This window comes from Oreochromis niloticus, linkage group LG1 (assembly GCF_001858045.2).
Source record: "Oreochromis niloticus isolate F11D_XX linkage group LG1, O_niloticus_UMD_NMBU, whole genome shotgun sequence".
Lineage (NCBI taxonomy): Eukaryota > Metazoa > Chordata > Actinopteri > Cichliformes > Cichlidae > Oreochromis > Oreochromis niloticus.
This window is the reverse complement of record NC_031965.2, coordinates 20,883,441-20,905,383: the sequence shown is the minus strand read 5'-3', so window position 1 is coordinate 20,905,383 and position 21,943 is coordinate 20,883,441. Positions and strand designations below refer to the sequence as shown.

At 40.4% G+C, this 21,943-nt stretch overlaps 1 protein-coding gene across 7 annotated transcripts in view; it reads left to right on the top strand.

Moving 5' to 3' along the window:
- Window positions 1-21,943, top strand: part of mical2a (microtubule associated monooxygenase, calponin and LIM domain containing 2a) — a 41,974-nt gene that overhangs the window by 15,188 nt on the left and 4,843 nt on the right. For 3 of the 7 annotated variants that reach the window (XM_013269707.3, XM_013269705.3, XM_025906237.1), the window contains exons 3-21: window positions 3,154-3,361; window positions 5,061-5,168; window positions 6,360-6,461; window positions 8,042-8,197; window positions 9,834-9,934; window positions 10,439-10,696; window positions 11,395-11,510; window positions 12,219-12,345; window positions 12,437-12,527; window positions 13,262-13,409; window positions 15,221-15,420; window positions 15,926-16,029; window positions 16,174-16,242; window positions 16,327-16,461; window positions 17,035-17,139; window positions 18,305-18,565; window positions 20,505-20,612; window positions 21,546-21,726; window positions 21,818-21,903. In XM_013269707.3, the coding sequence (XP_013125161.1) occupies window positions 3,154-3,361; window positions 5,061-5,168; window positions 6,360-6,461; window positions 8,042-8,197; window positions 9,834-9,934; window positions 10,439-10,696; window positions 11,395-11,510; window positions 12,219-12,345; window positions 12,437-12,527; window positions 13,262-13,409; window positions 15,221-15,420; window positions 15,926-16,029; window positions 16,174-16,242; window positions 16,327-16,461; window positions 17,035-17,139; window positions 18,305-18,565; window positions 20,505-20,612; window positions 21,546-21,726; window positions 21,818-21,903 (2,664 nt within the window). The remainder of the gene's footprint in view (window positions 1-3,153; window positions 3,362-5,060; window positions 5,169-6,359; window positions 6,462-8,041; window positions 8,198-9,833; window positions 9,935-10,438; window positions 10,697-11,394; window positions 11,511-12,218; window positions 12,346-12,436; window positions 12,528-13,261; window positions 13,410-15,220; window positions 15,421-15,925; window positions 16,030-16,173; window positions 16,243-16,326; window positions 16,462-17,034; window positions 17,140-18,304; window positions 18,566-20,504; window positions 20,613-21,545; window positions 21,727-21,817; window positions 21,904-21,943) is intronic. The other 4 variants (XM_019358479.2, XM_005467014.4, XM_013269708.3 and 1 more) reach the window with 3 other exon arrangements.

Genomic DNA, 21,943 nt, shown 5'->3' with positions numbered 1-21,943 from the left:
GTATTTAATTGCATCAGGTTATTACACGTGATTTAAATGCATTTAGGAGTTTTTCTTGTAGTTTCACTTCACAACCAGTTTTACATTCCAAAATGCGTTGCGTGTATACATGACCTTCTTTTCCCCTGACTCTGCCAGCGCATTAGCATCACCTGCACGTCAGAGAAATCACCTGGAATCTTTTACATGTTTCTTTTCTTCTTTTACATGAGTTTTGCATTGTCTGTGAGCGCACGCAGGAAAATAAACAAAACCAGTGTCACCGCCTCACTTTTGTATGTCTGCTTCAAACAGTTGAATTGCACTTTGTAATCATCTCCCTCTATGCTTCCTTTCTTATGTTATTAACTGTATGCATTACTGTGGTATTTTGTCATGAGCATGGGAATTAGTGCACTTTGAGAGGTCAAATTGACCAGAAATTTTGACCAACAAAATCTAATTATTTAATGCTCGAGTCCAAGTAAATGTTTGTGCTGCATTTAAAACAAACAGCAAAAACCTTCAAGCTTGTTCGTGAGAAATCATGCTCCCAATAAAGGGATGGTCAGATGGACAACAGTAATACAAAATTCCTCTGACTGTGACACTAAAAAGTCACAAAATATAAAATGCTGCTAGAGGGCCAAAACTCCAACAGGTGCCTGTATTATCTTCAGGTGCCTTTCCCCTAATAAAAGGAGCAACTGTAAATCTTTTGGCATGTTGTGGTCAGACCAAACAGCCTTACAGTAGGAGCGGTAATCCAGCGTAACGGCTCAGGGATTGTTCGTGTGGGTTTACCTTAAGAGGTCATTCATTTCAATATGCAAAAATCGTGTGGCTGGTTTTAACCCTATAAAAACTAAACTATGAGATAATTGCCAAAAAAGATGGGTTTTTTTCTGTTTTAACTTCTGACAAATAAAAAAAGAAATCAGTTTGATTTTTGAGTTTTCATTTCTATAATTTTTTATATATTTGGCTTTTTTTGTGCAACTTGTAGCTCAAGATTTATTAGTTAAAATGTATTGTGCAATGTTGTGGTGATCCACTGTGAGTGATGGAGCAGCTGGAAGTTGCTTTATCTTAGAAATGTAAATGTTTGCTCTGTTTCCTTAACCTCTTGAATCCTGTGTCCTCATATATCAAGATTACATTTAGCCTTTTTGGCACCTCATCCTTTGTACTGCTCAATAGAGTGTTTTATTCTTTGTAAACAATAGTGACTTTATTGTGTTATGCTGTAAAATAAGCCTATTGTCCCCATATTAGGACATAATACTTTGTGTATAAAAGAAATTCTTAGTTTTTTACTTATCAGTTCCAAAAAATCGCAGATAGAAATAAAAAAATACCAAATGAAAGGTCGAGCCTCTGAAGGTTAAATATGATGATGACGTGAATTGTTTAGAGGTCTGAGTATTGGGGGGGAAGCAAAATGAAAACACTAACTTTTGCTCTGTGATTGCTATTTTCTACTGTTTTGATCCTACAAAAATGAGATGACAAAATAATGTGAAGATGAATAAATAAGGTCCTGATTCCCTCCCGATGACAGAGATGGCCTCTTGGCTATGCTGTGCGTTCACACCAAACTGTGAGTTTATCACCAGACCAACTGGGCTCGGTGATAAGGCGGGAGACAGATGTCAGGGCTGGGATGAGAATGAGGTCACAGGTGGGAAGCTGAAAGGAAGCGTTTGTCCTGACTCGGCAGATGTGGAGCTGGCCCTCAGGAAAAACCTCATATCTGGAAAAATATATGAGCGAATGGAAAAGTGGTCAAACAAAGGGCACATCTTCGCTAATTATTGCTGGAGAGATCAAAGCGGTGATGTGAGTTTAGGAAAATTGCACACACTGTGACGATACATCTGAGTAAACTGATTTAGTGCTGCTCTGCTGCGACATCATGTTTTCATGTTTTGTTTTGTTTTGTTTTTTTAGCTTCCTCGATCTCGGTCTGGCTGTGAAAATAGCTGGTTCGCTTAACTTCCTCTTTGTTGAGGAAAACAAACCTTGCCAGTAGAAAGGCTTGTCCAGGCAATGCTTCCACCACCTGTTTGTGCTTCACACCTGAGAATACCTCATTTTTATAACCTCGGGCAACTCATGGTTCAACATTGTGTTTTGCATCACACCTGGTGCTCAGCTGCTCAATGCGAGAGACAGTGCTGAGTGATGAAAACTCAGCTGCTTGTTTTCGGTGCAGAGGAAGAAGCCGATTAGGTCATGATGTTGGATTGTCTCACAGAGCTGATACATATGAACCCTCCTCACCCTTTCTGGTTGTGTAGTTGTTGGAGACGCAGGATGGCAGGGAGTGAGCTGCTATAGATCTTTGTGTTGGATAAGTCGCAATCTTTCCAAGAAAACTGAATGAAAAGATATTTATAGCATTTAAAATGTGGTGAAGCTTTTGAGACAGGAGACAGTCCACAGTGTTGCACCCAGCAGGAGTCGGAGCTTGCCTCTGGATTAAATCCCAAAAGAATTGAGACACATCTTCTCTCTGCACAGTTCTCTGTAAAGCCTCTTAATCTGCTCATAAGGAAAGGAGAGTTTGCCAGCACACATGCGTCACTTCTTTCATCTATCACTCAAGGAATGATGTCATGTTTGAACCGCACATTCTCAGACAGACGCACTAACCTCAGTGAACTGACTTCATGCATTTTTGGGTGAGGCTGGTGCGTGAATAACGAGATAGATATGCAAAGGTTGGTTTAGGTGGGTGGAAGTTGTTCCCAAATATCCATTTTTGGGAAGTTCCTGACAAATGCACCACTTCGAGCACCCTAAATCTGTCTGTCTGACATTTAATGTGTTTTATTAACAATCCTCACTCGCACACCGGGTGGTCTGGGGAAATGATCCTAAGACACAATAATTCTCTGAGTCAATGTCAATCTTCCTTAAGGGTCTTTAAGTAAGACACTCAGCCTCTAAATGGTCCAGTGGTACAGTGAAATGGTACTCTCTATCGTGATCTATGCAGATGTCATAATGCTCCTTGGCATGTTATAAACAAGTGGGCTGTGAACTATTTTTCATCTGGGACTCTGCAGGAAAACTCTCAGCCTTCTGCTATAAATATTGTACAAAGATTGAGATTTTTGCTCGGTTCCTTGTGTTGCTAATGAGGTCAATTTGTCATTCCCTCTTATTTAGTGCCTCATCATTGGAGGAGGTCCCTGCGGCCTGCGGACTGCCATTGAACTTGCCCTACTGGGTGCCAAAGTGGTGGTGATTGAGAAGAGGGACTCTTTTTCCAGGAACAACGTGCTGCATCTTTGGCCCTATACCATTCATGACCTGCGGGGACTCGGGGCCAAAAAGTTCTACGGAAAATTCTGTGCCGGAGCCATCGACCACATCAGTGAGTATCTGAAACTAAACTGGCCTTTGCTTTTCTTTGACCTGTTATCACAAATTATTAACTTCAAGCACCCTTTAGTCCTGTCCTTTAATTTAGAACGTATTCATGGATCTTAAAATAGTGACCTCATTTGATTCATGTGCTATTTAAGACTTGGTTGGTTGGGTGATTGGTTGATTGATTGATTGATTATGGCTTTAGTTGTCACTTGCAATGTTACACGTACATGTTACCTGCAGTGAAATGGGACCCCAGGGAAATCCGGTCCTTTATGTGCTACATGCTGCAAAAACTTTGAAATTAAGGTGCTGTACATACATAATATTACCAAAAGTTTTAAAGAGTTTGGAGAAATTTCTGTGCACAAGGGTACTGGATGCCTGTGATCTTCAGGTGGCACTGCATTAAAAACAGGCAGGATTCTGTCATGGAGATCACTGCATGGGGTCAGGAACACTTCCAGGAATCATGCAAAGAAGAAGCCGTGTGAACATGATCCAGACAGGCTTCTCTGAGCCAAAGCTCATTTAAGGACTTAAAAACGTGGAAAACTGATCTGTTGTCAGATGAATCAAAATTTAAAATTCTTTTTGGAAAACATGGAAATTGTATCCTTTGGACTGAAAATGACAGGAACCATCTGGATTGTTACCTGAGCTCAGTTTAAAAGCCTGCATCTCTGATCATTTTGGCAAAACAAACAAAAACAAAGTGACAAAAAAGACCTGTTAGACTGTTGGACAGACAGAACCTGAGTTTTTAAATGCGTGTCATTGTGGGCTCATCTTTTTTACCTTTTCTGTCCAATGGGCACTAAATGTTTTGATTCAGCTCATTCAGTTGTACTGAAAACAGCAGTAACAGTCTGTTCATTTGCTAGAAAGATAACCATAGAAACTGCAGTATTTGGAAAAAAATGAGAAAAAATAACCTTTCGTGCTTCAGGGCATAGGTTTTTACCAGTTTTCAACTCAATTTAGTTCAGCTCACTTCATTTTTTACATATATGGGTAATTCACTGAAAATTAGTTGCTGTACACCCACCTTTAGCTAATATAGTTTACCTTACCGAATAAAAGCAGGTGCAGCAGATTTATAAAATAAAACTAATGTCAGGAAATTATATTAGTTTCTAGTATCTTAAATTCACCAGATAACAGGACACAGGCACTTTCTTTTTCACTTGTCTCCATAAATTTTCCTCATAACTGCTTTGGTTCATTGCTCATACTGAGGCTGCTAGCTTGTGGCTTGCTCTGAGCTTTGCCTTTGTTCCCTTTTTTAAAATGTCCGTGTTCAGCCGGGTGAGGGTGATTCAAGAGTCTGTAAGAGTCTGTAGTCACCTCACAGTTTACTTTGGGGGGTTTTGTGTTTTTACTCATAAAGAGCTTCCATGCTGACGACATGTTCGTCTGTGGCTGTGAGTGTTTTCCTCACCACTGAATGTGTGTTGCGCATGCATAAAAGGGACACGTGAGGCTGATTGGCCGGTGGCCAGTAAGAAATCTGACAATTCTGGCCGCTGGTCAGTCACTCGGTGCATCTTTAATTTTAATCATTTGTATAAATCTCAACGTTGCTTTTATATAAAGCTTTCAAACTTTTAAACAATGAGCTGTTTCCTCTCAAGATGGTGTAAAAACAAAAAACTGGCAGGCTTACATCTGTGTCCAAACATTAATCTGATTCTGTCTTGCAGGCATTCAGCAGCTGCAGTTGATCCTGCTGAAGGTTGCCCTGATTGTTGCCGTGGAGTTTCACATCAATGTGGAGTTTGTCAACCTGTTGGAACCTCAGGAAAATGAAGGTCGGTTTCATGTCCAAACAACAGATTAACAGTGAGTTTGTCTTCACTCCCTGACAGTTTGTTTATTAGCTGCGAGATTTGGGGAGATTTAAAAGGCTGAAATTGTACAGCTTGGTGTTTTAATAAGATGAAGTTGAGATTTTTAACAATGTGTTAAGCTCAATGAAGATGTTTCTTTAGAGATCTATACTGTGGAGCTTCCTGGAGGATTTGTAGTAATCCTCCTGCTCTGCAGCTTCGGCTCATATTCAAGGCTGGTTAGACAGCGAGAGACGTTTCATCCTGCAGTATTTAATTTCCTTGACAGCCACCGGTAAACACGAGACAAACATTGGCATTGAAGTACTTTGCTATCATATTTGGATGAGGTCATCAACGGTTATTTTGCTCAAATGCATATCTGATACATGAGGACTTCATGTATTAAAAAGCAGCGGGAATAAAAGTATCACTTTCCTCTGTTTTCCAACTTAATGGCATTAACTGAGCGCGACCACTGCATTGTAAATGACTACTTGACCCTCACATCCTGCATTTCCCTATAAGCTCTGAAGAAGAAAATAGCGAACATGCTATTGTGCTGTTCCTCCTGGTGTAATATCAATACAGTGATAACAAGAAGAGCCTGGCCTAAATTTAGACACAAACTTGTGTGCCGCGCTCTGCTGCGACGGACTTAGCCGTGCCCTTGACATCATGGAATGCATTTTCCACATGATGATATTGCACAACCTGCCAAGCTGTTCCTGTGCTGGTCTCACACTTCTGCAGCTCCCACTTGCACGCTTAAAATGGGTCATAATAAAGTTGAAAGAGTACTTCAGACCTTAATTATGCTGATGGTCTGCAGGCCAGATGCAGTGGACCTTATGCTTTGAGTCTCTTACTTTCCTGTTCATCTAAAAGCTCTATTTGTCCTTTTGTTGCTGTCAAAGAGAGAACAGACTTAGAGCAACAGCGCTGAAGTGTACGTACTCCCTCTCATTCACTCTATGCTGATGACTTTAGAGTTGCACAAGCACGGCAGGCGGCGGAGTGATCCAGGAAGAAAAGGTGTCCTTATCACGTAACATTCCCGGTGGCATGTGTTACTGTTCTGTGGTGGAATATTCAAATAGGAATGAAAGGCTATTGTCCTAGGATTTATATTATGTGGCTTTTCGCCCCTTTCAGTTTTACTCTGTCTTTCAGGGGTTGGGTGGAGGGCTGCAATCCAACCTGCTGATCACCCCGTGGCTAACTTTGAGTTTGATGTGGTGGTGGGGGCTGACGGACGCAGAAATACCCTGGAAGGTGAGAAGACTGCAAACAAAAGTGATGAAGAGTATAGATGCCTCAAGGATGTACTCTACCTTTAGACCTGATGAACCCGTTGTGACTAAGAAATTGCTCGAAAATAGTTTAATAGCAGGAGAAACAAGAAAATGTCATTCTTATCATGTCATCTTTATGGTTTTTGTCTGTTGGCCGCCTTTTGTTGTAATGTAAATCTTAATATTTAATGCATATTATCTGACCGCATCACGTGAGTGTCTAATGCATATAAGCAACTGGTTTACATGGGAAAGCCCCTCCAAACATCTTCATGTCAAATAAAAAGTCAGGAGTTAGCGGCTTCTATCAGACCTATTGTGCACTTTACAGCCCTTACATTCCTCCGGACTTTTTCTGGGCTCTCTCTTTAAATAAATTTGAGGCACGTTATTATAACGCTATAAATGAAACCCACCTTTTGCAAACTTGCGCTTGCACGGAGCCATTGATCTCTCCCAGTGGGACCGGCTGCACACAAAACAGCCAAAGCTCTGTACATAAATAGAGCAGAGCTGGGGCTCAGCGCAGCAGCTGATGCTTTCACCCTGGATCGGTTCCATCATCCCATCTCCCGCCATCTCCTCTCTTTTAAAAATGCTGTCATCTAACGACCAATTCGCAACAAATGCTTATTCCTAAAAAGGGCATTCTGGGGCAGAACAAAACGTTTAGCTCATTCCCCAATTATGAAGACTCCTGGGGGAAATGATTTTTCCCTGCAGTGAGCCTGCTTTTGTGTCTTAGCTACGGTAACAGAGAGCAAAATGCTCTCTGTTTGTTGTTGCTGGTTTTGGAAACGAGCAGTCAAGTGACGGATGACATTTAACAGTGACAGTGCAGAGAGGCTGCAGCACATGCTCAGAGCATCACTTCTGTACCGTCACTATTGCACACATCACTTTGTTATATGGAACCACTTGATCCCCCCCCGCCCCCGTAGCCTTCACACACTCATAGTTTTAAAAAATTAGTGACATTTTTTGGGAGTCCTTCATTTACTGGTTGGAAAATAAAATAGTTTGATTTGCCAGTAAAATGTTGAACCTTAATTTGAGTTATTTTGGTTATGGGACTGAATAATGCATGATTTTTTATTTTTTTTGTTTCCTGTGTCCATTTCTGTTCAAAAGATCTGACATTGGCAGTCATCAGCAGAGCTATTCTGCTACTTTTGTATTTAAAAGATTTAATTAGATTCCTCAAAGATACTTTTAAAACTATTTTTGAACTTGAATTCTTACACCTTGAATACATTGTTAATAAAATGAAAGAATGTCACATACTTTTGGTTCTGAAGGCTAATTAAAGGAAGGAATTCAAATTTGATGATACGTTTGACAGTTTACTTCTTCGTGCTTTTTACAACACATAGCTTTTTGTTTCCTTGTTGCTAAAAAGAATCACCTTGGCAAGCTGCCTCTTATCCTAAAATGACCTCCTTGCAGTTGTGGTTTGCTGCTAGATGTCCTCTGGAAAGGCTGATAGGCCTTTGTTTGCTTGTGAAGATTAACATCCCCATTTCTTTATCTCTTCCGTCTTTATTTTTTCCATTCTCCCAGGTTTCAAAAGGAAGGAGTTCAGGGGTAAACTGGCAATTGCCATCACAGCCAACTTCATCAACAGGAACACCACCGCAGAGGCCAAAGTAGAAGAGATCAGTGGAGTGGCTTTCATCTTCAACCAGAAGTTCTTTCTTGACCTCAAAGAAGAGACAGGTGGGAAGGGAGTACGATCAGACTCATTAAAACCGGCAATTTCAGAGGCTTATATTTGAATAAATGACTAGTAAGTCAGTATCCGATGCTGAATTGTCATGAGTCCAGTATCACCATGCTTCAGTGTTGTTTGGTCTATGATTTTTATCCCCTTGGTGGGTAGTTGCTAGGTAACGTAATAATGTCATATCATCCATATTGAAATTTTTGTGTTGATGTTGTGAAATAAAAACAATGTTATGCTTTCACAAGGTGTTATAGGTGCATCAACACAACAAATGAGTCATTTTGTTGGTAGGTGGTTGCTAGGTAACATGATGACATCATGATATGTGACATAGAGAAAAGCCCTCAGGTGCTTAAGATGTACCTGTGTGCCAATTTTGGTTGCTCAACTCCTGATAGTGTAGGAGGAGTCTGTGGGCAAGCAAACAGACAGAAAGAGATTTAGTGTATTATAGTAAGATTACAAACTGGGTGTTACACTATGTTGTTATAGTATTCACTCACCCATCCAAATCATCCAGATCATTGAATTCAGCCACTTCCATGGTCCACAGGAAGTGGCATGGTCCACAGGTGGACCATGGAAGTCCACTTGTGACTTACATGGTCACAGGTGGATAAAATCAAGCACCTAGACATGCAGCTCAGTGAATTCCAGCATGGTGCCGTGATAGGATTTAGTAAGGAACTCATTACTAAATATGCCACAGTCAACTGTTAGTGGTATTATAACAAAGTGGAAGCGATTGAGAACAACAGCAACTCAGTTATGAACTCACAGAGTAGGGTCAACAGAGGTTACCAACTTTCTGCAGACCTACAAACTTCATGTGGGCTTCAGATGACCTTTAGAGCAGTGCGTACAGAGCTTCATGGAATGGGTTTTCATGGCTGAGCAGCTGCATCCAAGCCTTACATTACCAAGCACAATGCAGTGTGGCGGATACAGTGGTGTAAAGCCTGCTGCCACTGGACAGCAGTGGATACGTGTTCTCTGGAGCTGCGAATCACACTTCTCTGTCTGATAATCAGATGGACGATTCTGGATTTGGCAGGAGAACAGTGCTTGTCAAACTCCTACAGTTTTACATTTCAAAAGCATGTTAAATATTTGGTGAAACATGCAATTAAAGAAAATGTCATCCAATTTTTGCATTTCAATTTTTTGCATTTTTTTCAACAAGGATGAGTTTTAAATATCACACATAATAATGGATCCAGTAGGATCAGCCACAATTATCTGTTAGATGAAAACCAAGCTGTTTAGATTAAACTTCTCAGTGAGACCACTAACTCACTACAGGCCAAATGCAGAAAAAATCCGATCTAAAATCTTCAAATTTACTGAAAGTTTCAGGGATATTTTGGACAGTATTCTCAATACCTGAAGGAATATCAAGAATGTTGTGCAGCGACTGTTTTTATTATTTTCACTGTGATCATTCTGAGCCTCTAGCAATAAAAAATAAGAAGTCTGTTCATCAGAAAGAGACACTGGTGTGTGAAGAAACCATCTATTTAAACCCCTTTCAGCATACAAGAGCGAGTTCAAGCTTTCATCTCTGCGGAAAAAGCTTGTTGGTGATTTTTATGAATTGTAGCTGTAACGCAAACTTGTCATTTGTCACAGGTATTGATCTGGAGAACATTGTGTACTACAAGGACAACACACATTACTTTGTCATGACTGCCAAGAAACAAAGCCTGCTGGACAAGGGAGTCGTCATCAACGTGAGCAAAATACACCAGCTCCACAGATCTGCTGTAATCTTATTTCATGCTGTCTGTTTTTTTAGTATTATTATTATTTATCTTATATTTTAAAAATAAGGAATGTTACAGGCAATTTTCAGTTCAGGTTTCTTATTTCAAGAATTAATATCATGAACTAAATACAATAAATTTGAAATCGTCAAATATTTTGTTTATTTCTAAGACTGTGTCGTTCATGTGTTGAATTCATTGTATTGTAATTTGTTTAGCCCTAAGCGCTGGATTCAGGAGAACCATAACAGCTAACAGATGCAGACAGATGTTGGCAGAACTTGATGCTTCAGAGATTTCGATTCAGAACGATTTGACTTTATCATCTATAAATCTGTGCTCATCAGTTTTACTTACTTTTTCTTCTCTTTATTCACTTTCTTCCTTTGATTTCTTTCATAAACTGAGAGCTTTTGTTTCGCTTTTGCACACAAATTCATTGTGGTTGTTCTGACTGCTTCGGTCCGACAGGATTACTCAGACACAGAGATGCTGCTGAGCGGTGAAAACGTCAACCAGGAAGCTCTTTTGTGCTACGCCCGAGAGGCTGCTGACTTTGGCACCAACTACCAACTTCCCACACTGGACTTTGCCATGAACCATTGCGGGCAGCCAGATGTAGCAATGTTTGACTTCACTAACATGTACGCCTCTGAGAACGCTGCTCTGGTCAGGGAGAGATTTGGACACCAGTTGCTGGTAGCACTGGTTGGCGACAGTCTGCTTGAGGTAAGACAGAAAGTAGCAGAATCCAGCATTCATGGCATGGATATTCAAATTCCTCTATCCAATTGCTGTGGGCAGAAGACCGGGTAGAAAGAGGTCGTTTACAGTTTGCTCTGTCTCAAACTTGATGGTGATGTTGTCTGGAATCACTAAGGGAGCAGAATTTTTGTGCTCTGAGACAATGGTGGCGGTCCAGAAGCACACAGGGACATTTTAGGAATCTATTTAGAGACATGGCAACCTGAGCTTTTTTAGGAAAGTGTGTAAGATATTCAAACTTGGATAGTCAGTGCTTTGGTATGTGACATGACAGGGTAAAACATAACAACAACAGAAATACTAAAGACATATCCAAAATTCCAGACAAGACCAAACTTTTCTCTAATTGAGCCACATTTTTCTCATTTCTTTGGTTTCCCATTGCTTTTATTTTTTATTGTGTAAGCAGTCTCTCTGTAAAAGGAAATCTACACTCAGAAAACACAATAACACTTCATGTTTGCTGTTTGCTTAACCATGACTTTATTTTTCCATTATTTCAACTTCTACGACCTCCCCTTCAATCCTGGAATCCAAAAAGCTTGTCTCCTTTTTTTGTATATTCCCCGATGACCAAGAGAAGAAGTATGTCAAACAGACTAAAAGCCACGGCACGATGTCTCTAACAATAACTGGCAAATTTGTTGTGTGTTGCTTTGTAGCCCTTCTGGCCAATGGGAACAGGCTGCGCCAGAGGCTTCCTGGCTGCCTTCGACACAGCCTGGATGGTAAAGAGCTGGGCGCGGGGTCAGCCGGTCCTCGAAGTGCTGGCAGAGAGGTACCCACACTTTATGTTGGGCATTAGTGAGCGCCTCCTATAAATCAGTGCTACTCAAAACACATTGTTCGCATAAGTCAGCATGTTAAACTCATTTTACGTTGTGGGCCACGAACAGCCCACTTTGATCTTCAGTGGGCCGGACCAGTGAAACTCTTCTTTCTCTCAGTGTAAAGAAATTTAACTACACATTTAATTTTATTCAATTAATTTAATATTTTAATATAAGAAGTGCAACTTTAGCAGTACATCTCAGTTTTTCTACATGATAAAAAATGCTTTGGGCTTAATAATAATACCTTTTTTCAATTGTAAGAAAAAAATGCATTATTATTATTATTTTTTTTTGTGTGTGTAAAATTACAGAAAAAACTCTGCTAGCTCATTGCGTAGAGTTTCCTGTTATTATAATATGGAATATTTCTGCTAGTTTTTTTTTAACCAAGTGAAAAAGGTTGTTATTTAAATGTTTATCTATTACTTATTTACTTTGGTGTGGCATGACAGGTCATGCAGGAGGTCTTTATCAGGAGGAAAAGCCATAAAACGTATGAAAATACAGTTAAAAGTCTAAAATTTATATCCTCCTTCACATTTTCCAAAGCCGTCCAGTTGGCCTTCATGAAGGGGACTCATTCTTGCCCTCGGGCCTTAGGTTTGACACACTGGCATTAAAGTCATGCAGTAATGCCTCTTGTCTTCGTACAGGGAGAGCATTTACCGACTACTACCACAGACAACCCCTGAAAACATTGCCAAAAACTTTGAGCAGTACACCCTAGACCCAGCAACTCGATACCCCAACCTGAACTCTTCCTGCGTCAGGCCTCACCAGGTGAGATGGCAGCAAATCGGTCAATGGATCATTTAAATACTAATACGAATATCTCAGTTCCAACAGCTTTTTCTTTGCCTTTCTGTTTCAGGTGCGTCATTTGTACATTAGCGGACAGCTTAACCCGTGCTCTCTCGAGCGTGCCGCTACCATACGACGGCCTGTCAATCTCTCCAGACGAGGTAAGGGTTGAAGGAACTGAATGCCACCGAGTCATCTCCGGTTATTCACTAATACTATAACTAATAGGGTTTCTTCTCCTTTCAAAGGCTCCTAATGCAATCATTGTAACCTAAATCTCCCCCATTCAGTTCCTTCCCTTCTAACAGAAGTAGTAAGTCGCCAGAATTAACTTCAGTTTAGGGAATAAGTCACGATATGAGGTTTGTTTTTACATGTGGGTTCATTGAAGAGAGGAAACTTTGAAAGAACTGCCGAGCTGTGAAAGAAACAGTCAAACACACGTAGCTCCCTCTCCAATATCAACAAAACTCAATGTCATGTCCATAAAACAACCCTGCGTTTAAACATAAAAAAAAAAAAAATCAGTGACAAAATTTTGAAACCTGAGGCAAAAAGTAAACATTGGTGCCAGAATTCTGTTATATTCTGTTTAGTCTGATTATTCTCGCACTACTCTGTGTGTTTGAGTAAAGCCACTTCAGTCAGTCATTCGCTCTTATGAGCAAGCACGTACTTGTTCCTACAGGTTTGTGTACAAACCCCAGAACCCACTCTAAACATCTTCTTACCACTTTATGTAACAGCACACTATTTGTCGGTTTGTCGTTGTGACATCATATCTGACATCATAACCACCGAAACTTTCTTCTGACACAGCCTGCCTTCTTTTGACTGCTTATTTTAAGAATTTGATCGTTTTAAAAAAATCGTCTTTTTTGTGCTTCTGTGGCAGACTCAGAGGTCAGACCAGCGAGGCTTCTCACATGGTGCCAGAAGCAGACGGAAGGCTACAGGAATGTGATAATCACAGACCTGACGTCTTCTTGGAAAAATGGCATCGCCCTCTGTGCCCTCATCCACAGATTCAAGCCTCAGCTGATGTACGTATCATCTGTCAGATAATATCAACCTGCAGAGCCACAAACTGATCCCAAACCGGTTGCATTAACATAGTCGTAGCATGCATGTATTCACACGACTGTTATCTGTTTTCCCGAGAAGATGAACTCCCTGAGCTCTTCAAAAACAACTAGTTGTGAGGAAATTCACGTCTTATAATGGAGTGTTAAATATGCTTGGTATGCAATGAAAGGGACTGATCTATATCCTATCTGATCTGCTCTCTACCTCCTTGAAACTTGTGCTGATAGATGGGTAAAAATACTTCATGCTGTCCCCGAACTAGCTGGGTGCTCACACACGAGTGCAGCTGTGTAAATTTCACACATGTCAAGCCAAATTAAATAAATACTAGCTGCTCCAATACCCATAACAATGCGTGTCCAGCAAAATTACTATTGACTTGTATTTAATTCTAAAAGAAAAACTGGCTTTTCTCTCTATTGATTCAGAGCTGTGGAGAAAAACAGCTAATCAAGAACAAAGAACAAAAGCCATACTTTCATTCTTTGCCACATTTCAGATCAGACTGCTTTTCGCAGCATGGATTTAGTAACTGCAGATTAGTACATTTACCAACCTAATTTTATCCTCTAACCCCTTAATTAGTGCCTTCATACCTTGCCACATGCCACCACAATTTCATCTGGTTCTGTAAGTTTCCAGGAACCACTGGTATTTTCCCCCTTTCCTCTTTTCCATATGCATTTCTGTCAGCAGAGCAGACACCAGACAGAGCAGGTTCACAGAAGAGAAAGGCAGAAAAAAGTGAGCCTGAGCGCTTAGCGAATAATGCCAGAGTTTGTGTGTGCTGCTGCTAGGTTACCGCTCTTGTCTTTACATTACTTCATTACTTCTGAAGTCGTCTGCACACTGTCCACTTATGTGACGACATAAAGGTGCCGTTCCCCCCCCATTTGAGGTTACTGGCTGCTATTTTCTCCTGCATCGGAGGAAAGTGGTTATTTGGCTGTGTTGGAAATAAAAATGTGTTTCTATGTGACATCATTCCTTTGCACACGTAGTCACTGTCAGTCACCTCACCATACATGTCCGCAGTGCATCTTAAATAATATACTAATATTTTGGTGAGCCCATGTGAGTTGGAGCCTCAGTTTCCTGTTCTTAGATGACAGGAGTAAGCACCTATTGTGGTATTGTACTGCTGTAGCCGAGAGAGGCAGAGATGCTCTTTTGTATTCCTTTGTTATAACAAGTGCTTATTTTGAGTTACTGTTAGCCTTCTGTTAGCTCAGATCAGTATTCTGGCCATTTTTCTGTAGTGTCAACAAGTTATTTTTACATATTTTCTTTTCAGGCCATTCTCTGTAAACCATAGAGATGGTTTTTTTGGGGAAAATCACAAAACAGTTTCTAAATTACTCAGATCAGCCTGTCTGGTACCAACAAACAGCCCACATTTAAAGTCACTTAAATCACCTTGTGTCCAAATTATGACTCCTATTTAGAACTTCATCAGGTCATCTTGACTGTGTCTAAATTTAGCCGCGTGATTGGCTGATTACCTTGATTGCCAAGCAGTTAAACAGGTGTACCTAATGAAGTGGCCACTGATTGTAGGTCACTCTAATGCCCATATTTTAGAAAGAAGAGAAGTGGAACGCTTAAGTTTTTATGTATTTGAGGAGTGATTTGGGAAAATGTAAACCAGTACCAGACAAAAGCAGAACAGTCAAAAAACTCTGACAACTTGTGTTAAATTACAATAAACACACATTATATATTTATAATACTATTTAATACTCAGTGTGGCTGTTTTTGCCTCCATCAGAGATTTTGACTCATTAAATGAGGAGGACCACGTTGCAAACCTCCAGCTGGCGTTTGACATCAGTGAGCGGGAATTTGGGATTCGTCCATTCACATCTGCGAAGGAGCTGAGTGAAGAGGAGCAGCTGGATAAAAACAAGATGATCAACTACCTGTCCAAGTTCTACGAGCTCTTCCGTGGAACGCCTCTACCTGCATCAGGTACCCTGCTCTATTATTCTGTGTTGTTAGTTATAGCCACTGAAGCCTGGTATTCGTAATATTTCTCCTTCTGTTTTGTTTTTGTTCCTTATCTTTTACACCAAATTCCATCGGCGTTGAAGGTTTTACATTTCTTTGGATTTTCTGTGAAAAAATTCGCATGTTGTTCCATCCTGTTAATCAAGTGTAATGGTATGAGAGGAATGTGTATCTGCACCAGCACTGCGGGGTTGCACAAGTCTGAGATTCTCAACAGCATACAGATGTCTGTCTCAACAGAAGTGCTTTTAAAATTTCTGCCTTAACTCTTTTTGAATATTTAACCCCCAACTTCTTACTTCAGCTTCACTGTTTCAGGGAAACGAACAGTAGCTCTCCTCTTTTCTCCCAAACCACTCTTACATATTCTGTGATCTGTAAGGGAATTTCACAATAATGTGACATTACTGGCTGTTCACTGTGGAAAAATGTGAAGCTGTTAATGCAGTCATGTGTTATTCTGCAGGTTCCAGAGGAGTGGATGAAAACGATGAAGATTATCCGTCGAAGGAAGTCAAAAGTAATAATAATGTGCTCAATCTTGCACTGACCAGGAAACGGGTGCCAAAGGTAACTCTACGCAGAAGTGTTCAAGTTCAGCGCACCGAGTGCAAGTTTTTCTGTTTGTGCCTTCGGTTTGCTTTATTCCCATTTGCTACGGATTCATCATGACGGTCACATATTCAGATTTTTTTCCTTGCTCTTTGTTTTCAGGAAGAGAAGAAGCCAGACGGTACAGACCCTATTTACAAAAGAAGGCGGAAGTTCTGCTATTTAGAGGAGGTTTGTTAGCATATAATTTGCAAGTGCATAGTTAATCGTTTTGCAGGTTTTTTTATGCAGTAAGTTTTGTCTGTCTCTCTTTAGGCCACTAACTTGGCCAGTAATGGCTCCACAGTACGAGACAGGCCGGATCCAAAGGAAAATAAAGTGCGCTCTATGGCTACGCAGTTGTTGGCCAAGTTTGAAAATAAACCGAACTACACCATCCGCAAAACACAGGTAGAAACTATACACCAGTATGTCACGCAATCGTATGTAGATATTAGTCAAAGGAGTTTGCAAAGAAAAGCGTCTGGACTTCTTTAAGTTGCTTGAAGACGTTTCACCTCTCATCCGAGAAGCTTCTTCAGTTCTAAGGTCTAAGGTCATCTTCTCAGATGAGAGGTGAAACGTCTTCAAGCAACTTAAAGAAGTCCAGACGCTTTTCTTTGCAAACTCCTTTGACTACGATGATCTGGATGACTGAGAACCTTCACAGACATATGTAGATATTAGTTTATTTCCTGAGTACTAAGTACTGTATGTACTACATTTATCTAAACAACAGGTCAGAAATGGTAGAAATCGCCACAGAATTTGTCTTTTTATTTCATGGATCATAAATATGATTTAAATTTCCCCAGTTATGAGCTGGAGTTCAGACAGTGGTTTGTGGTTTTAATCTGACAAAACTTTCCTTTTTGCTAATGCCTCAAAATCTTCTCTTGTCTGATTTTGCTGCTGGTATTTAATCTACTCATACGTTTCTGTTTCTGTTCTTTTTACTAACTCTAACCCTCTGCAAAATCACAGTCAGATTTGGAGGAGTCCTCAGTCCTCCGTACTCTCGACCTCACTGACAGTCTGCCCGTTAAACTCAGACCTCCGGTCCCACCCAAACCTTCTCCTGTGACACAGGTAGTCCAGAACTGCACAAATTAGACAAACCAAATGCATCTGAAAAAGTGTTTAAAACCTATAAAAGTACAACACGTCCAATATATGTACTTCATGTAGTGGACTTTGGTAACAGACGCCACTATTGTATAACGCTCTAGCAGAATTCCTCTAAAATAGAGGGTTTTTGGGGATCTTTAAAAGGCCATACTGGTGGTTTTGCTTTCTTTGGGTCTGACTGACACGGTCCCTAATTTTACTCCAGAAACCAGCTAAATGCCTTCATGCTTGACTGCAATCACATGTTGCACACACACCCTCAGTCAAGATGGCACAAAACTGAAATCTCAAAATTTAAAATACACAGTTAAACATCTGTTTGTTCAAGCTTTATTTAATTTTCAGATTTGATATTTATTTATTTATTCAGAAAGAATCACACATTATATGAATATAAGAGCCACGCCTGTATTACAGATAGTGACTGAACAGGCTCAGGCTGTTTGTGGACAAACAAGAACTCTTTGATAGAAAAACTTAAAAATTTAAAGTCACTGAACATTTTTTGGAATTTCACATACATTTAGGCCTACTTACATTCCAAGATGGCTGCTTATTATGTTTTCCGAATAGTCGTAGCCGATTAGATAAAAAACATTCAGCCACTGCTGAAGTCAAAGCATTGCATTCATTAGCTGAGCTGTTGGAAAACCAGCAAAAAGCAAAAGTCAGCAATGTCATAAATTCTTTCATTCACACTGAGTCTTCGGTTGCTGACTTGCAGTCTCAGATGTCAGGCTGGTTTTCCGATTCTTGACCATCCCCCAAATAAATCTTCTTTAAAAACAGGTTCTTCTTACACATGCATTACCATGAGATGGTTACATAACTCTGGGAAAACATAAAGCAAACAGGCCCAGTGATATATTACCTATGCGGGCTGATTTTCATACTGTGCTAGCATGACTAATGTCTGCCAAGGGGGCAGGAAATCATTGTGAAAACTTGTGCTGTGCTTTAAAATGGCTGATTATTTTTAGTTAATGGGTTGAAACATGGAAAACCACCCGTATGGCTCTTTACATTATCTGATCTCTTTGAGTGGATGCAGAAAAAAACAAAGGATTCGTTGTTTGTTTGCTTAGTGACGAGTTATAAGAGCTCACATGTTCATTGTCCCTTTCAGTTTGAAGTCAGTATCAGAAAAGCAGCGCAACAGTTAGCCCGCCTGCCTCCAAAGACTCTGCCCAAACCCCAGCCCCAGCTTCAGCCCCCACATCCATTTTCTGTAGTGAAGCTCAGACATGTCGATCTAGCGCATGCTGAGACGAAGCCTCAGCTGGAGGGTGCAGACCCCCCTGTTCCTCCTCCCTCCTGCCAGTCAGCAGTCCATTTCATGACAAGAGTCCTCCATCGGCTCAAGGAGGTGGACGAACACATCTCCGAGGTGAACAGTGCCTCTTCTTTTATTTCTTTAACTCCTGTTTTCTGTCTGTTTTTTCATTCTGTCCTCTTTCTAAATCACTGTGATTGTTGCGTTTCCCAAAAAAGGAGTGAATGTTGATTATATACCATGTCCTGATTACACATTTAGGCTCATGTAATATGCAGTCTGATGGTGAAGTCAGCCCCTTTATTATCCAGCCTGACAAAAATTTGCAAGAGTAGTCTTACAGACCTGGCACAAACTGAAACAGACACACACATACAGTGATTATTCGCAAAGCTGCAGTCACAAGCTGCAAATCAGTTTCCTGCACCGAATCCATTCAGCACGACAAAAGTATCAGTGACATATCAATCCAGTATCAAATAATTTAGTGTAGAAATTAAAGTGCAAAGGAATATTTTAGTTTTGAATGCACTTTCCTTAAAGTACGGGAAGAAAAATAATGCACGTGCTTATTAAAGATAACTTTGAGCTATTTCAAGTGCTGGCAGAAAGAAATAATAGACTGGTAAATTATTATAATCTGAGTGAAGTGTCCTTTTTGTAGATGTTGCTTAGTTTTAAATTGGGAGCACTTTTTTCCTTTGCTAATTTAGCTTATCTATATTTAGCGTTGTTGGAAGTTTTTCGCCTTTAATTTAGTCTTTTTTATGATCCCTTACAAAAGTTTTGAAATCCATAATTTTTAGAGGGAGCTAACAGACTGTTGCTAACTAGCTATCAAATTACTACCACTCTCATATCTGTCCATGACTGGAGTCAGAAGATCGCTAACTTAGCTTAGCATAGACAGTTAGCGCACGGGTAAAAACATATAATTTAGTTTGTTTTTTTGTTGGACGGCTAACAGACACAATCTCTCAGATTTATTTCTTTAGCAAGAGTCAGGAAGATATTAGACCTTACAGCTGTTCTGTGGGCGGTTTCTTCCTGTTAAAAGAGAGGTTTTTGTTCCCACTGTTGCAAAGTGCTTGCTCATAGAGGGGTTGCTTGATTGTTGGGATTTTCTCCAATAATGTGAGATTCTCGAGGCGACTGATGTGAATTGGCGCGATATAAATAAATAAACCGGATATGAATTCACGAGATGTTTCTTCCTCAATTCACTGATTATGCTAACCTAAGCTAACCCCCTTCTGGCTCCAGCTCTAGACTGACATGAATGGTCCACTGACGCCACTCTGATTTTGAGATAGCAAAAACAATGACGCTATTTCAACACATAAACTCTGACTAATGTCAAGAGAATCAGCGACAGAAACTGTGTGACGTTTTCCTTATTTACGTGTAGCATACCACAGGGGATCGTTTGTTTCAGGTGCCTTTTCTCGTTTTGATTGGTTTAAGTGTCGCCTCTTGTTCAGACATCATACAGACTTTATACTATGGAACTGACTGATTAGAGACTGCTTAATGTCCAATCTGACTGCTTTGGACATTTGTATTTTTAAATATAGGTCAGCCGCTATGTGAAAATGTTCCTTTAAGCTGCTGGCTTCAGATATTTTACCCACAGCTGTGTTATTAATGTTGAGATAAATTACATCATTATTTTAATCTAATCTGAAAATGAGTAATTGTCCTTTTCATTCATGTGCTTGACTTTGGCTGAACTCATGTACGAGTCTCTCATTTCTCTGCCAGGACTTTGTGACTATCCCGGTTTTCTGTTCCCGTACAGTTTGAGTAATTACATCAACTCAGGTGTGAAATTAATATAATAGGGCGGCTTTTCAAACAGCGACTTCTTTGTTCTCCTCTTGACAATAGACACTTAGCTGTCGAATCGTGCTTCTCATTGAAAAGACGATAGAAAGGTCTTTCATCACTTACGTGCGCAGTGCTTATTAAGCATTTATTAGTCTACCTAATTTTGCCTGCGCACACAGAAAGAGTTGGTGGATGAACTGATGACTTTTCTTTTGCCATCCTGCAGAAAAAAGCTCAGACACAACAGGTTAGAGAGTTTCATGCAAAGAGTATAAAGGAAAAAGCCGTCCACCTTAGCGGGTTGTTCTCAGGAAACAGCTCTGATGTACTTAAGGTGAATATCTCCAGCTTGATGTGTGATCCCACACTATCCTGTGTGTCTCTGTGCTCCCTCACAATGTCCTCATTTGCACGTGTTTTAGGACACAGTTGTGGCATGTTTGCAGTGCTCTCCATCGTTCATTAGTTTTCTAGTGTGTTTATTCTTTGTTTCAATAGAGAAAAAGAAGTACCTTAACCTCAGACTTCTATTATTGTCATGTGCTTTGCATGAGAGCTTTGCTTGAACTGCTGTTTCTGCCCTTTGCTTTTAATTACTGGCAGTCCTCAGAGGACAGAAGTGTGTTCTCTTGTGGTTTCACTCTAAGGGTTTCTCTGCTCCACCCTTCCCCAAAAAGCTGTCTCCAACTTAAAAAGCCATTTCACCCCCCCAAAATGTCCAATTTATGTGTTTTACTCCTGGCCTGTAGTGTTAATATGGTGTGCACCATTTATAGTCGGAAGTTAGAAGTCCAGTTTAGAAAGTCAGAGCAGCCCCAACTTTACAATCCAAATTAGGATAAGTGAACGTAAACAACAGAAAAACTAAAACTGGTCATCTGCACAGTCACTGTTGTGTGTTGACGCTACCTTTTCCGACTTTTCTACTGAAATGCACTCAGCTCGGGAGTGGCAAAAACTTGCAAAATACACCAAACAAATCCAAATGGAAAAGGAGTGCTGCAGGCCAGAGAGAAAAATATGTAGATTGGATGCTGTTAACAGCAAGATATTATAGCAAGAGTTACACTAGTAGAGTATAAAGGAAAAACTCCTGGTAGGTAATTATAATCAAGTATTTGTTTTTACAACCAGTGAGTACACATGAGTAATAAGACGTAAGTACATAAGTGCAGGATCATTGAAAAGGAAGCTTAGACTCAGCCTCAGTGTCTCAGCTATAGTGACAGATCTGAAATTCACTTGTATGATTTTGCTGTTTTCCCAGGGCGGCTCAGTACGAAGGGCGTTTCCCCCGTCGGGTGACAAATGTCACTCGTGTCAGAAGCGCGTTTATATGGTGGAGAGGATCTGCACCGAGGGGCTTTACTTCCACAGGGAGTGTTTCCGCTGTTCGACCTGCAGCTCTGTTCTTCGACAGGGAGCGCATGCTTTCCACTCTGAAGAGGGTATGTTTCTCCAAACGGCGTAGCCACATATTACCTACATGGCACAAAATAACTGAAATGGCTCATCGTGACCTTCACTTTGATCTTACAGGGAAACTCTACTGCAAACTGCATTTTGATCAGCGGAACAATGGCACGAGCATACGGAGGACTTTCTCTCTACCCTCAGTGAGACCTGTGCGTATTTATCCACCCTTCTCTGACAATGATGGATGCA